At 46.3% G+C, this 14,867-nt stretch overlaps 1 protein-coding gene across 8 annotated transcripts in view; it reads left to right on the top strand.

The window, feature by feature from the left end:
• The window catches only part of Svil (supervillin), a 190,962-nt gene that overhangs the window by 165,699 nt on the left and 10,396 nt on the right, over positions 1-14,867 (top strand). For all 8 annotated transcript variants that reach the window (XM_035442780.1, XM_035442779.1, XM_035442778.1 and 5 more), the window contains 11 exons: positions 48-220; positions 1,840-1,995; positions 3,547-3,683; positions 4,226-4,373; positions 4,489-4,634; positions 5,965-6,140; positions 7,885-8,029; positions 8,459-8,735; positions 11,068-11,219; positions 13,424-13,529; positions 14,349-14,556. In XM_035442780.1, coding sequence (XP_035298671.1) covers positions 48-220; positions 1,840-1,995; positions 3,547-3,683; positions 4,226-4,373; positions 4,489-4,634; positions 5,965-6,140; positions 7,885-8,029; positions 8,459-8,735; positions 11,068-11,219; positions 13,424-13,529; positions 14,349-14,556 — 1,824 coding nt within the window. The remainder of the gene's footprint in view (positions 1-47; positions 221-1,839; positions 1,996-3,546; positions 3,684-4,225; positions 4,374-4,488; positions 4,635-5,964; positions 6,141-7,884; positions 8,030-8,458; positions 8,736-11,067; positions 11,220-13,423; positions 13,530-14,348; positions 14,557-14,867) is intronic.

Raw genomic sequence — 14,867 nt, 5'->3', positions numbered from 1 at the left:
ACAAGGTAAGGTGACAGCAACCTGAACCACATCTGCTTTGCCCACAGATTGACATCTTCTGTGGCAGAGCATAAGCGCTCAGTTAGGCCCAAGCGCCGGGTCCAGGCTTCCAAGAACCCTCTCAAATTGCTGGCAGCAAGAGATGATCTCCTTCAGGAATACACAGAGCAGAGGCTAAACGTTGCCTTCATGGAGTCCAAACGGATGAAAGTGGAAAAGAGTGAGTGCCAGGAACTACTGCCTGCTTCAGGCTCTGAGCACTGCTTACCTGTTATTTCCTTTTGATCTGCCTTGCAGGGCCAGTGGGTGTTCAGAGAGCATTCATTAGCAAAAGTGAATTCACACATCACATGTACACCTGCTGGGAGTTTAAGGCTTCTCACTAAAGTAGTTTTTAAATGATGCTGTTTTGCTGAATTGGGTCTAGAGATGGAAGGAGATGTGTGTTTCTGGATTTTGGAATCCCTCCACTTTTCAGCTCTGGAAAACCCACCCACAGCAATTCTCCATTTAATCTTATTCGAGGGTGTCTTAGGAGATCTAATGTGGATGTCCAAATTCACTTATTTTCCTTACCCCAGCATATTAAACCCAGTATATTAAACAATTTCAGATTGGTTCTCAGAGAGGTCCTGGGGATGCTTGGAGTTGAGCTAGATGGGCTAGGGTCGGGGACTTGGAATGGGCTCTGGAATGGAGAATGAGGTTGGTCTCTGACTGTACATGACCCTGAGCTACACATCTCAGCTTTTATCTGGCCCAGGTGGGTTCCATTATTGTCCAACAGTGATTTTCATGGCAGTAATAGCATTCATCATCTTGATACTTAAATATTTTTTGCTATAATCATTGTTTTTCTGTAGCATTCAAAAACCAATTTGCCAAAGTTTTAGTGGTTTTTTTAAGAGCATTTAGTGGTGGTGCATGCTTACAATCCCAGCACACAGATGGAACCCCCAAGTATCAGTATAGTCTGAACTACATATTAGGCCCTAGCTCCAAAAATAAGGAAGATGGAAGGGGGAAAGACTGAAGGGAAGGGAGGGGAGGAAAGAGGAGAAGGGGAAGGGGAAGGGAAGGGTAGAGGAGGAGAAAGAGGGAGAATTTAGGTGAAATAGTTCTCTTTGAATCCCAACAGGTTGACTAAGAAATGCTTTCCAAAAGGCCATCTGAAGTACCAAATAGCATCAGTATTCTGTTCTCAGTGTTGAAAGTCTGATCTTAGTTGAAATCACTGACTGACTTGTGCCCCAGTAGTGACATTTTTAAAACAATGAGTTGGGAAGACATAAATGTGTATTGGCACAATCTTCACATATGCCCCCACCACCTCCACTTCTGTGGGTCTCGGGCTTGTGCTGGTTATGGGTCCACACTGAAAACCCAGCATCTTGTGACTACAGCCTTAGTTCTGAGGGCAAAGGGCTTCAAGATTCCATGTAACTGATCACGTTGATCACAAAAATGAACTAAACCATCCCCATAGGCTGTCACTCTATGCCTGTGAAAACTTGGTGGGAGATGCTTACCAGGGGGAATCAGTCCAGCATCTCTAAGGGGTTAGGAATTCTGAGTGCTGATGGTAGAATTGGATGGAGTGAGTCTAGCTTCTGGTTTTCAGCTGGGTATGTGGTTCTGGCTCACTGACTCAGCCTCCTGCAGGGTGGCAAGTGCTGTGACAACAGCAGCTGATGCTCTCCATAACGGCATTCAATGCTGTACACCGTGATTAAGCATCAAATGGTACAGCTCTTCAGACTTGAGTCCTGTTGGTTAGGAGTCACCTATGTTGTGGACCTTGGCTTTCAACTGAGCATCCTCCCCCACCTCTCTTCACAGTGGCATCCAATTCCAACTTCTCAGAAGTGACTCTGGCAGGCCTAGCCAGTAGGGAGAACTTCAGCAGCGTCAGCCTTCGGAGTGTCAACCTGATGGAGCAGAACTCCAACAACAGCGCCGTGCCCTACAAGAAGCTCATGTTGTTGCAGATTAAAGGTATTCTTCCTAGTGGTCCAGAGGAACTGTGGCAGCCTGTGGTTTCTGTCTGGTCATAGTAGGACTCCTGGCTGCAACCAGTGTTGCCTGTGAGGAGAGGGCAGGCACTCTGAGTCTCCCTTGCTAGGTGCTGTGCTGCCTTCCTCACTGTAGCATCAAGACTCCATGAGGCCAGGACTATTCCGCCCACTGGAGCCTGAGAGTTTGTGAATGTGGACACAGAGCTGCTGAGTGGGAGACTCAGAGTTGGACTCAGTTGTTTGCCTTTCCAGAGCCTCAGCTTTTGCTTCTGCTTCTGGCCCAATAGCCCTGACTCCAACCCTGCCATGCACTTTAACAGATGTGTCTGAAGTCTCCAGCATGGGTCTGTGCAGTCTTCTTGGTTCACCCTACTAGGATAAGCCACTATCCATGCCAGCCAGAGTAAGGAAGCACATCCCTGGGGAAGGACTCAAGGGAATGCAGGACCGAATGAGTATCACCCATCCCCAGGTTCCACTCTCCTGTCCTTTCTGTTTAGAACACATGAGACTTGGAAGAGCAGCAGAAAGCTAGGGCTGTAAGGAGGGAGGGCAGCTTCACTCCTGAAGATGGCCTCTGTAGCTCGATCAAGAGAAGGATGAAGAGTAGTAGCTGCCTCTACCAAGGATTCTGGTGTATTTTCTATAAACCCATTTCCTTGTAATGTATTTAAAAGATGATTGAAGGGTGAGCATATGGCTCAGTGGGTAAGACTGATTCTTATATAAGCAGGAGAAACCATGTTTGAATCCCTGATGCTCGCATAAAAAACAAGCATGGGTGTATTTGTGTCTATAACCCGAACATTGTGGGGCATAGACAGGCAGATCCCCAGAGCTTAATGGCTAGCCAGTCTAGGTAAAATGGCAAGTTCAGGTTCAGCCTCAAGGGAAGAAAATGACTAGAGTCTTTCTGAACCCTATATATCCGTGCAAGGATACAGGTACCTGCACATACTTGCACACACAACACATACAGACAAGTGAGGGGCTCTGATGTGGAAATTACACTAGGTATGCAATCACAGAGTGCTCAGACTCATTGGATCACTAAGAAGGGGGTTGAAAGTGGCACAAAGCAGGGCTTCCCTCCCAAGTGATCCTCTCCATTTGCTCTGGGAGCTACAGAGTGGTGCCTGTGGGAGAAGATCCTCCAAGAGGCATGCCTTACCCTGCAGCACAGCTAGGTGCGAAGCATAGGAAGTAGGCTGTGTGGAGAAAAGGCAGCATGAATGTAAAAGAGGGATCAGGGTGTCCCTACCACTCATCCAAGATTGGAGGACCCTACTACATCCACAGACACGCTAAAATCCAAGGCTTGGAAGCCACTCCTAAGAAGCATGGAGACCTTAGGGGAAGCACTCGCTAGCCACATAAACCCATGTTGCTGTCATGTGGGCCATCTTAACATCCATGTCCTGCTGGCCCTGGGAATTCAGATGGATAGTCTTTATAATGAGAGGTCTGTAGCAGAGATGTGCCATCATGGATGTCTGCATGGTGGAAAAAGTATCCCTCGGCTTGTCCACAGGTAGAAGACACGTTCAGACAAGGCTGGTGGAGCCTCGAGCCTCGTCACTCAACAGTGGGGACTGCTTCCTCCTGCTCTCTCCCCAGTACTGCTTCCTGTGGGTAGGAGAGTTCTCAAATGTCATCGAGAAGGCCAAGGTGGGTATTGAAAAGATAAGATGCTTCTATTACTATGTCCCTTATACAACAATGAGGTATTCTACTAGCCGGTCCACACCAAGCTTCTCAGATGCCTTGTGTTTCATTCAAGCATGAAGGGACACGTAGTGTTTCCTCTGCCAACATTTCTGAAGAAGCTTTTATGGGGTACTGAAGTGAAGGTCTGTGACCTGCATCTCAAGTTTGAAAGCCCTGGGTCTGAGCTGACTCCTGGGTGACCAGCACATCTGTGAAGTGCCAGTGTGGCTCTTTCATGAATATCCCATGGAGGAAGCCTCAGACTAGGAATAATATCCAAAGCCCATGAATTATCAGTTGAATATCATACTCTGAGCGTCATTGGTCCAAAGACTTGATATATCTTCTACAGTTTCAATTTCTCAACTTAGACAACCAACATCTACCACCCAATGCCCAAATCTTTTGCCATGTGTTCATTTTCCTCTGATGGACGGGTGTATCCCTTTGTGCAGACCACACTGGTTTTGCTTCCTAACTCATTGTATCCCTCTCTTTTCCAGGCATCTGAGCTTGCAACATTAATTCAGACAAAGAGGGAGCTTGGTTGTAGAGCTACATATATCCAGACAATTGAGGAAGGAATTAACACTCATACTCACGCAGCCAAAGACTTCTGGAAGCTCCTGGGTGGCCAGACCAGTTACCAGTGTAAGAGCTTGCAATATTTCAGAGTGAGGAGGCTTAAGCATCCTGTCTCCTGGACCCCTCCCTTAACTGGTCCTTTAAGCCAACCACTTTCTAATGTCCTGTCTTACCCCCAAAGCTGCCGGGGACCCAAAGGAAGATGAACTATATGAGACAGCCATCATAGAAACAAACTGTGTCTACCGCCTGACAGATGACAAACTGGTCCCTGATGATGACTACTGGGGGAAGATTCCGAAGTGCTCCCTTCTGCAGTCCAAAGAGGTACCAGCTCCAAGGACACAGCACTGTGCTCAGAGCAGACCTTGTCAGAGAGTTCTAGCTGGCTCTATACTGACTATCAAACACGGCACTTGCTAAAGGATGCTTAATTGCTATTTCAAACCCTTACCACTATCTACAATACTAACAAAGTTCAGAAGTGCCACAGATTGCTGAAGGCTTTTATATTTCACATAAAATATAAATATTATCCCCATGTCTTGAGGTGTATAAAGATTAAAGTAAATTTTAATGAGTCCTAAAGTTTCAAGAATAATTAGTGTGAGTATATATAATTGTATATAATTTACATATAGTTAATATAATTTATAGATTTGTCAAGTATTTTTTCATGTACCGAAGTAAATATTTATTAGCTACATGTATTTCCAGTGTCATTAAATAAGAAAGAGGAAGACACACAGGCCCTTAAACTCCACTAGGTAGAAGCATACTATAGAAAGAATTCAGGGTCGGCACAGTGGCTCAGTGGATAAAGGCACTTGCTGCCAAGCCTGAAGACTTGTTTAGTTCCTAGGTCCAACATGGTGGACAGAGAGAACCAATTCCCTTGAGTTGTCCTCTGACTTCCTTGTATGTGCACATGAACACACAACAAACAAATACATAACAATGTTCTTTTTTAAAGTCACATTATTTTCTTTTTTTAATTTTATTTTCATTTGTATGGTTGTGCTGCTTGCATGCATATCTGTGTACCACATGTATGCAGTGCCCACAGAGGCCAGGAGAGGGCATCAGATCTTCTGGCATTGTAGCCACCAACCACTGTGAGCCGTTATGTAGTACTGGGATTTGAACCTGGGTCCTCTGGAAGAGCCGTGTGTGCTCTTCACCACTGAGCCACCTATCCAACCCCATATTTTCTTTTCTTGACCCTTCCAGCCACTCTGTTCTTTGATTAGAGAACTTATTCATTTACATTTCACACACATACACAAAATAAATGTAATTTTAAGAATGATATGACCTCTGCACCTAGGGGGGTCTTAGAATCTTAGAAGTGTATTCAGGAGAAACATCATTGGCTCTTCAGCACCTGCCATGTGTGTGATAAGCTATCTGTGAATGAATGAATGAATGAATGAATGAATGAATGAATGAATGGACGAGGGACAGAGAGAGGGAGGGAGGGGTAGAGGGAGAGAGGAAGGGAAGGAGAGGGAGAAGCAAGGAAGACAGGAGGATACTGACTAACTCTTAATTTAAAGCTTTGGGTGGTGTGAGTGGTCAGAAGTGTGAACACATCAGCAGGGGCTGAGCCCTGGAATCTGCCCTTGAAGCTCACACCTCCTTTCTGTGCTGTTTCCAGGTCCTGGTGTTTGACTTTGGAAGTGAAGTTTATGTGTGGCATGGGAAGGAAGTCACGTTAGCACAACGGAAAATAGCATTCCAGCTGGCTAAGCACCTATGGAACGGAACCTTTGACTACGAGAATTGTGACATCAACCCACTGGACCCTGGAGAGTGCAACCCGCTCATTCCCAGGTGCTGTTGCTGCCCACATGGGTCTCGTGCAGCACTGCTCTTCCCACAGCACCCGCCATTCCTCCTCACACAGAGGCAGTGCACTTAGTAAATGCTAATATGCTGTGGACCGTGGAGGTCACAGAACAGACTTTCCCTTAGTTCTCATCTAACAGCAGAACATGGAAGTTGTAGTTTCAGGAAGGGCCCCCCACCCCACCCCGGCATCTCAGGTGCTGTTATATAATTAAGAACTTCCCAGGGTTTCCACCGTCCTACCCTGAGCCCTGGACACTTTGTGCTGCTGTCTTATGTCTTCTGTGATGGAAAGAAGCAGGACACTGTATTGAAAGAATGGTTGTGATTTTAACATTCACTCCAGTATACTAGACTTTTAAAAACTATTTGGGGAAATCATTAGAGCATGTATAAACTCTAAAAAACTGTGATTGTGAATTAAAAAAAAAGTATTCCTACATTACTAACTACCAGACCCTCCAAAATACTTTAATACTATGTGTGTCATGTAGTAAAACAGGCATGACATGAAACAGCATAGGACAGGGTGCAGATTTTGAGTGTCCTACATAGTTTCTCCATTTAAAATCCAGTAATGGTTTTGTTAATATACTTAAAAAAAAACCAGACCTGTAATCCCAACACTCGAGAAACTGAGGCACAAGGATCACTCATGAGATTAAGGCCATCCTGGGCTAAATGAGTCATAAGCCAACCTGAGTTACAGAGTGAGAAAGACCCTGTGTGGAAAAAAAAAAGCAAGAAAACAAAAAAAAATAAGTATTATATCTATGTATTAAAAAAAATTAAATCTTCAAGCAAATACTCATTAGTACTGTTAAGAACTGGGATTTTGAAGGGCTGAAACAAAGCCTAGAGTACTCATTTAATATAATAGGATAATGCTGGAACATAGACGCTATGTCATGGCCAATTTATACTTAAGTGTGATATGCATGGGTGAAGGAGCACCTGGCCCACAGCCTTCACAATCTGTGCCACAGAATCATTGGAAGGGCTTTGAAAACATGGGCCAACCAGGTCGAGTCTCAGGAATTGCAGCTGCTACAGGATGGCTTATGTATCAGCATGTCTTAAAACAGTGGTTTTCAACTTTTCTAATGCTGTGACCCTTTAATGCAGTTCCTCAAGTTATAGTGACCCCTCCCACCATAAAACTAGTTTTGTTGCTACTTCATAACTGTAAATTTGCAACTGTTATGTATCAGAATATAAATATCTGCTTTCCAATGGTCTTAGCAGACTCCCGTGAAAGGGTTGTTCAACCCCCAAAAGTTGCCACCCACAGGTTGAGAACAGCTGTCTTAAAATCTCCCTGGGGACTCTAAGGTGCAGCCAAGATTGTGCATGCAGCCCCTTTTAACACACAACCAACTGACACCACTGAATTGAAATGACTGGGCCCTGACCAGCATGCTAATCATAAGGGGAAGTAGATAAAGAGGCCAAAGCCCTGCTCCCAGGGCCATGCCCTTCACCACACGCTACCATGTCTCCTACTCCATCTCACAACATGTAAGAGATTTTCACAGCTGAGGCCGAGTCTGCTTCTACAGTAGTCTTAGCGAGCCCGCAGAGGAAGGTTTACAGCAGACACTCAGCTATTCTCTGAAGCTTAGTGATGGGCGTGAGCCTGGGATACAGCCACCTGCAATACTGTGGTTGCTGTTCCAACAGCTGGTATGGCTGCATCTGGACCCTTTTCTTATCTGCTCCCACCCTGCAGGAAAGGGCAAGGACGACCCGACTGGGCCATATTTGGGAGAGTTACGGAGCACAACGAGACTATTCTGTTCAAAGAGAAATTCCTCGACTGGACAGAACTGAAGAGACCTACTGAGAAGAATTCTGGGGAAGCTGTCCAGCAGAAGGTACAGTGATCAAGCCCTGAGTTCAGACTCAATGTAGAGACCAGTGAAAATGGCTGTGATGGCAAAACTCCTTCCGGGGTACACTAGTGACACTGCAAAGTGATTTCTGATTCTAGTCTCACCTTCACTCCTGTGTCAATGGGTATGCAGGACCCCCATTCTTTCCCCTAAACATAGCCTTCTCCTATGTGCAGTCAGACACCCTGAGATGCCACGAAAGCTGTATTTCTGCCCTGTCCCATTAACAGCTAAAATGGGGCTGGGGATATAGTTCTGTTGTGGAGCAATTGCCTGGTTGGGCAACCAAGCCCCGGGTTCCACCCCCAGAACCACAAAAGGAGAAAAGAGAAAAGCAATCCAAATTGCATGGGGTTGCAGCAAAAGATAACTGCAGCAAAGGGGCAGCTGAACATCTCTGTTCCATTGCAGGATTATTCTAGGGCTGACATCAAACCCTATGATGTGACACGGATGGTGGCAACGCCCCAGATGACAGCCAGCACCATCCTAGATGGGGTGAACGTTGGCCGTGGCTATGGCCTGGTGGAAGGAGATGACAGGAGACAGATTGAGATTGCCACTGTCTCTGTAGATGTGTGGCATATTCTGGAATTCGATTACAGCCGGCTCCCCAGGCAGAGCATCGGGCAGTTCCATGAGGGGGATGCCTATGTGGTCAAGTGGAAGTACATGGCAAGCACAGCAGGTGAGTGAGCACCCATGTTTTCTCTGTTCAGAAGGGCTGGAATGCAACCCCTGGAACAGGGTGCCCTGGGCTGCTCCAGAGCCCTGAGACAATCTAACCATGAGCAGGTAAAGACATGAAGGACAGTGGATTCCTGCAGCCTGGGTGGCCAGGACACTGATGTTTGCTTTCAGAAACAAACACATGCTGACGTACACCTATCCCTCACTCTTGCATTGCCCTTAAAAAGGTTTCTGGGAAAGTCATGATTGGCTTCCACGTGGTCTTGGCATGCGGCCTGTGTGCTGTTTGAAGACGTCATTGAGTACAGCACACGAGAGTGGTTTAAACTGAAACTACATGGTGCTTCCGCTTGGTAGTAAATGCACAACAAAAGATTTGTTTTTAAGTAGAGGTGCTGGGGTGGAGCTCAGAGGTAGAACATTTCCTCAGCATACTCAAGGTATTGGGTTTTAACCTCGGTAAAAATTAGCTCTTAGGGCTGCAGAGATAGCTCAGCAGGTAAAGTTCCCACCACACAAGTATGAGAATCTGAGTTCAGATCCCTAGCATCCACAATAAAGCTGGGCATGCTGGCTGTATCCTCACCCCGGGGAGGCAGAAACAGGCAGATCCCCAGAACTCACTGGTCACGCAGTGCATCCAGTCTGTGAGCTCTGGGTTCAGTGAGAGACCTGAACTAAGCAAGGTAGAGAATGACAGAGAAAGACAACAGACTCTCCTCTGACCTCGTGGCATACATATTCTCTCTCTCTCTCTCTCTCTCTCTCTCTCTCTCTCTCTCTCTCTCTCTCCCCTCTGAAGCTAGGAGTACTAACTATTCTGTGGTTTTTGGTGCTATCCAAATTAACTATGGGTGTGTATAAATGATTCATGGATGGTTCACAGTTACACTTTGCCCACTCCAAACTATGCAAACATGACCATTTCAGAGTCACAACAGGCGGCACTGGAGTCCAGGCTTAGGCAAATAGTTTAAATACATGGAAGTATTTTGCTAAGCAAAGGGCCCAAAATCAGATAATGATGTTCTGACCTCTTAATGACTAAAGGGGCTTTCTTCGCACCTTCAGATCTCATTGGTAATTTTATCAACAGGATTGGAGTAAAGTAAAAATGAGGTAATGAGACCCTATGGGAACTCCTTACCCCCAGCTCTTTGGGTTTTGTTGTTTTGAGATACGGTCTTGTTAGGTAGCTCAGGCTGGTCTCCAACCCACAGTCATTCTTCCTCAGCCTTTGGAAGCCCAGGCTATAGGCATGTACCATCATACTTCATTCAAAATCTCCTAGTTATCAATATTTATTTTTATTTCAACTATTACGTATGCATTTTAGACATTGGAGGTAATGTGTGTATATGTTCCAGTAAGTGTGTGTCTGTGCTGGTGGGCATACATATTTGCCCCTGTGTGAGAGTATATTAATCACTCAATCACTCTTGATCACTCTCCACCCTGTTTTTGAGACAAGGTCCCTGACTAACCCTGGAGCTCATAGATTCAGCTGCACTGACTGACCAAGGAGCACCCAGGGATCTGCCTGTTCCCCACACGCCAGCGCGCACTCCACAGATGCGCACTCCACTCCCAGCTTTAGTAATTTCTAAATACTTTGTGTTACCTGCAACTGCATTCTCTTGTTGTTGGCTCTTTGTAAGTCAGTTTTCTGTTACTGTGATAAAATGCCTAGAATAATCACTTTGTAAAGAGAAAAGGTTTATTCTAGGGGTTGCTAGCTTATGACCTCCAGCTGTGCTGCTCTGAGCCTGTGACAGCAGACAGGGCACATGAGGGCGGCGAACGTTCCCCCGCACACGCCAGTCTTGCAGTCACAGATGTGCACTCTGCTCACCAAGCCCCACGCCTCATAACTGGGACATGAAAGAGGGAGGTCAGGCTTCACCATTCCATTCTAGCAGCTGGTTGTTTCCTTTGCTCTTGAAGCTCCTCCAGCTGTGGCTGCCATTATTCCTCCACCAGCTGACCCTCCACCAAGGGTGGTAGGAAAGTGTCTGTGTGAACCTGGTCCTGCTCTCCATCACCAGGACTCCCCAGTCACACACTGGAGTCAGAGGGAATTGGCCTCTGCCTGGGATGATACACAGTTCTCTTTGGGGTCCCAAAAGACCATTCAGCCATCTGAGAAAAAGATGGCACCCTGTTTTGACTCAACATATATATATATATATATGTGTGTGTGTGTGTGTGTGTGTGTGTGTGTGTGTGTGTGTGTGTGTGTGTGTGTCACAGACTCTGGGAAAGAGGGCCAGGCTTATTTGCTGCCTCTCTGGTGTCCCAGCTCACCTCCCCCTCTGCCATTGTGTCTGCAGTGGGAAGCCGACAAAAGGGAGAACACCCAGTGAGAGTGGCTGGCAAAGAGAAATGTGTCTATTTCTTCTGGCAAGGCCGGCACTCAACTGTGAGTGAGAAGGGAACATCGGCTCTGATGACGGTGGAGCTGGATGAAGAAAGGGGGGCCCAGGTAAGCTCGGAGAGGGCGTTGCTCAAGGCCTGGGATGATACCAGAATCCTCCAAAGCACTTGTGCCCTGCTTCTTCTGCAGACTCCAAACCCTGCCCTGCACTTCATCCTACCCCTCTGCAGCCTTGTCCGAAATGAAATGAGCATGTAGGTGCTGGATCCCGCACAAGTGTAAGGGCCGTTGTTCTGAAAGGCCTCCTCCTGACCTAAAACAGGAGTTCCCACAAAGCAAAGACACACCTTTCCAAAGGCAGCAGGTCCAAGGCTGACAAGCATTCCTAGGCTTTCCTTGGTGGTGGTGGGGGGCAGCCTTGCTGGGGAACAGTGTGGGCCTGAAAACCTTAGCAACCAAGTTTCTGCTCAAATGTCTCCTTCTGTTATGCGAGCCCCATTATCTTCTCTCTTCATTCGGCCACTTCACTGTGCCTTCTGTGTTTCTACAGCTTAAAAAAAAAAATCACACTGCCATTTTGTTTGCTTTCTTCTTATTATTCTTCCCAATGACCAAGAAAGAGAACCCAATTGTCAGGCGTGTGACCTCAGAGCCTACATGGTGCCTGGCAGGTGCTACTACCCAAATACAAGGACTTTAAGACTTAGAAACTGTTTGAGGGGGAGCTCTTCTGGCATTGGCACTAGGGATCAAACTCAGGGCACTTTGTGTGTTAGGCAGGTGTTTTAGACCTACTGAGCTGCACCCCTAGCCTGGCCCCAAATGTGCCTTTTTAATGTTTGAATGATCTGTGCTCTATGTCGCATCCATTAGTGCCACTAGTTGAGAGCAGACTCTGAAGTTTGGGGAAAGCAGACACTATAGGCAAGTATTTTTACCATCCTGGATGAGTGATTAATTGGCAAGAGCAAGAAGGATGAGAGCAGAGAAATTTTCTCTAGAAATAGAGCCATGCTCACTCAGCTTTCTGCAGTTCTCAGAACTAATTACGTTCCCTAAAAATAATTTTAAGGCCGAATGAATATTTTCCACTATAGATCATATTTCAGAAGTAGACCTTAGCGACAATGGCATTGTAACTTATTCCAAACAGCAGGTGATTTCAGCTGCCTGTTTTCAAAAGGCCAGAAAGGGATATGTTTTAACCCTGTGTTCAGAGCACACCTAGAGCCTGAGCATTTCACTTTTCAATCCAACACATGGGAAATCATCGGAGACACATAAAACACTGCCACAAAATGGCCCTTGCCTGTGTCAAGCAGACCTGAGCTTGATAAGATAACTTATGGTGCAAAATGCACCGGCCTTTCTGGCTAACAGGATGCCCAGGATTCCTGGGCTCAAAGAATGCTTCTTCTGTAAGGGGTGGAGTCTGCCAAAGTGACAGCAAGTGGTTCCACTAGCTCCTCATAGAACCAGAACAGTCAGGGAGAGCCATGTCACCCCAGAAGAGACCACTAAGATACAGTGTGGGCTTTCTGTCATTATGACAAACTCCCCGGGTGATTAACTTCAAAAGAGAAATGTTTCTTTTGTTTCACTGCTGGAGTTGGTTGGCCATGTTGGTTTTGGGGAGGCAGCATGGCATGGCACAAACGTATGTCAGCGTGAAACCACATGGCTCATTTTCAGAAAGCAAAAGAGATGAAGGGGAAGAAGCCAGGGTCCCAAATCCCCCTTCAAGGGCATACCCCCAGTGACCTAAAGACTTTGAACTAGACCTCACCCACCTTTTAGGTTACCACAGCCTCCCAGTGTATGTCCTGGGAGCCGAACCTTGAAGACATGACCCTGAGGAGCATTTAAGACCTGAACTACGACCGATGCTACAGGAGGGGCATCCCCCAGACTCACTAAGTCAGCAGCTCATCCTCCTCACTACTGAGAAGTAGACCTTGTTAAACACATTTAAATCAGCCCTACATAAAAGTACCATGAAAATGCCAATGATCATGTCTGTAAAGAATAGTCTAGGACAGAAAACCAGTGAGTGATGAAAGAAGGTACATAAGGCAGCAGGGAATTAAATTCCTGTTTTCATATTACAGGAAAAAAAAAACTATACTTGAAAATGCTTTGAAAGAAAGTCTATGCATTACACTTTTAATACTGCTTACCTTCAGATGGCCATGGGGATGTTGACTTCTTGTGTCCTGTAGGTGTTGCCCAGACTCCCTGAAAGAGGCAAGTATTATTTCCACAACCTTGATGGCCCCTTCCTCTGACCTGTTTTCCCATGTTTAAATTTGCAGGTCCAGGTTCTGCAGGGAAAGGAGCCCCCCTGTTTTCTTCAGTGTTTCCAGGGAGGTATGGTGGTGCACTCTGGACGAAGGGAAGAGGAAGAGGAAAATGTGCAAAGTAAGTTGCTTTTAGTGTTAGAACTCAGTTTTTGTCTCTTCTCCCTGAAGATATTTTGATAGGAGGGCTTTAAGGGAAGTCTAGGGGCTGGAGAGATGGCTCAGTGCTTGAGAATGCACAGTGCTCTTGCAGAGGACCCAGCTTCAGGGCCCAGCACCCACAGTAATCAGGTAGTTCACAATCACTCATAACTCCAGTTCCAGGGGGATCTCATGCCCCTTCTAGCATTCGTAAGCTCTGCACTCATGTGTGCGTCCATCCACACACCCCCATACATATATACACGTAAAAAGTTTTAAAAAATTAAAACCTTAAAGTAAGTCTGACCTCATACAGCTGTGTCTTTCCCACTGAAAAAATGCCCAATGCTGGTCCAGCACTGCATTGTGGGTATGCTACTCTGCGTAGGGCCTTCCTTCCATCCGCCTTTTTGCGCAGGAAGCTAGGAGAGTTGTCTTGAACTGAATTCTCAGTAACTATCCCCATTTTAATGGAAATTAAAAACCAGTAGATTTTCTATTATAATCTTTTCATTAGCCAGCACCCCACCACTAAATCCTTAATATTTCTGTCTTTAGGGTTTTAACATTTTATGTAAATCTTGGAAAGGTTTTTTATTTTTTTTTTTCTGCTTTGTGAACTTTTGGCAACCTGTCTGTAGTTCTGGAAGGCCTGCAGCTGTCCTTGCTTGGCATGTCTTCAGCCACAGGTCCTGGAATCTCTACAATGTATGCCTTTGACAGCACACAGGGAGCCTGAAGGGCCACTCTTCCCTGCTCCTGACTCCTCATAACTCTGTGCCACTGCTGTCCCCTGCAGGTGAATGGAGACTGTATTGTGTGCGAGGAGAGGTGCCCATGGAAGGGAATTTGCTGGAGGTGGCCTGTCACTGCAGCAGCCTGAGGTCCAGGACTTCCATGGTTGTTCTGAACATAAACAAGGCCCTCATTTACCTGTGGCATGGATGCAAAGCTCAGGGCCACACAAAGGAGGTTGGAAGGACTGCTGCAAATAAAATCAAGGAACAGTGAGTGTTGTTCGTCTGACCAAATCTGCACCAAGGGAATTCCTGGAGAAATGCAGGGAGGCTAAGGGATGTCCCATATGCTTAAAGTGACTCCAGTAAGGGATCTTTGGAACTACAGCCAGGGCTCTGACCTAAGTCCAGGGAGCACACATCTCCACAGAAACCTCCAGTTTGCAGGCTTTTCCAGCTTTCTAAGGACATGCTCACTTCCATAAAAGGCAACCATGGGCCACATACTGTGTTCCTCGAAGGCTGGGGCCGGAGGGGCAAGCTAGCCCAAGAGTTTAGGGCCAGCCTGGGTTATATAGTGA

This window comes from Cricetulus griseus, chromosome 3 (assembly GCF_003668045.3).
Source record: "Cricetulus griseus strain 17A/GY chromosome 3, alternate assembly CriGri-PICRH-1.0, whole genome shotgun sequence".
In the NCBI taxonomy this organism is placed as follows: Eukaryota; Metazoa; Chordata; class Mammalia; order Rodentia; family Cricetidae; genus Cricetulus; species Cricetulus griseus.
Note: the sequence above shows the minus strand (reverse complement) of the source record. Positions and strands in the feature narration are given on the sequence as shown.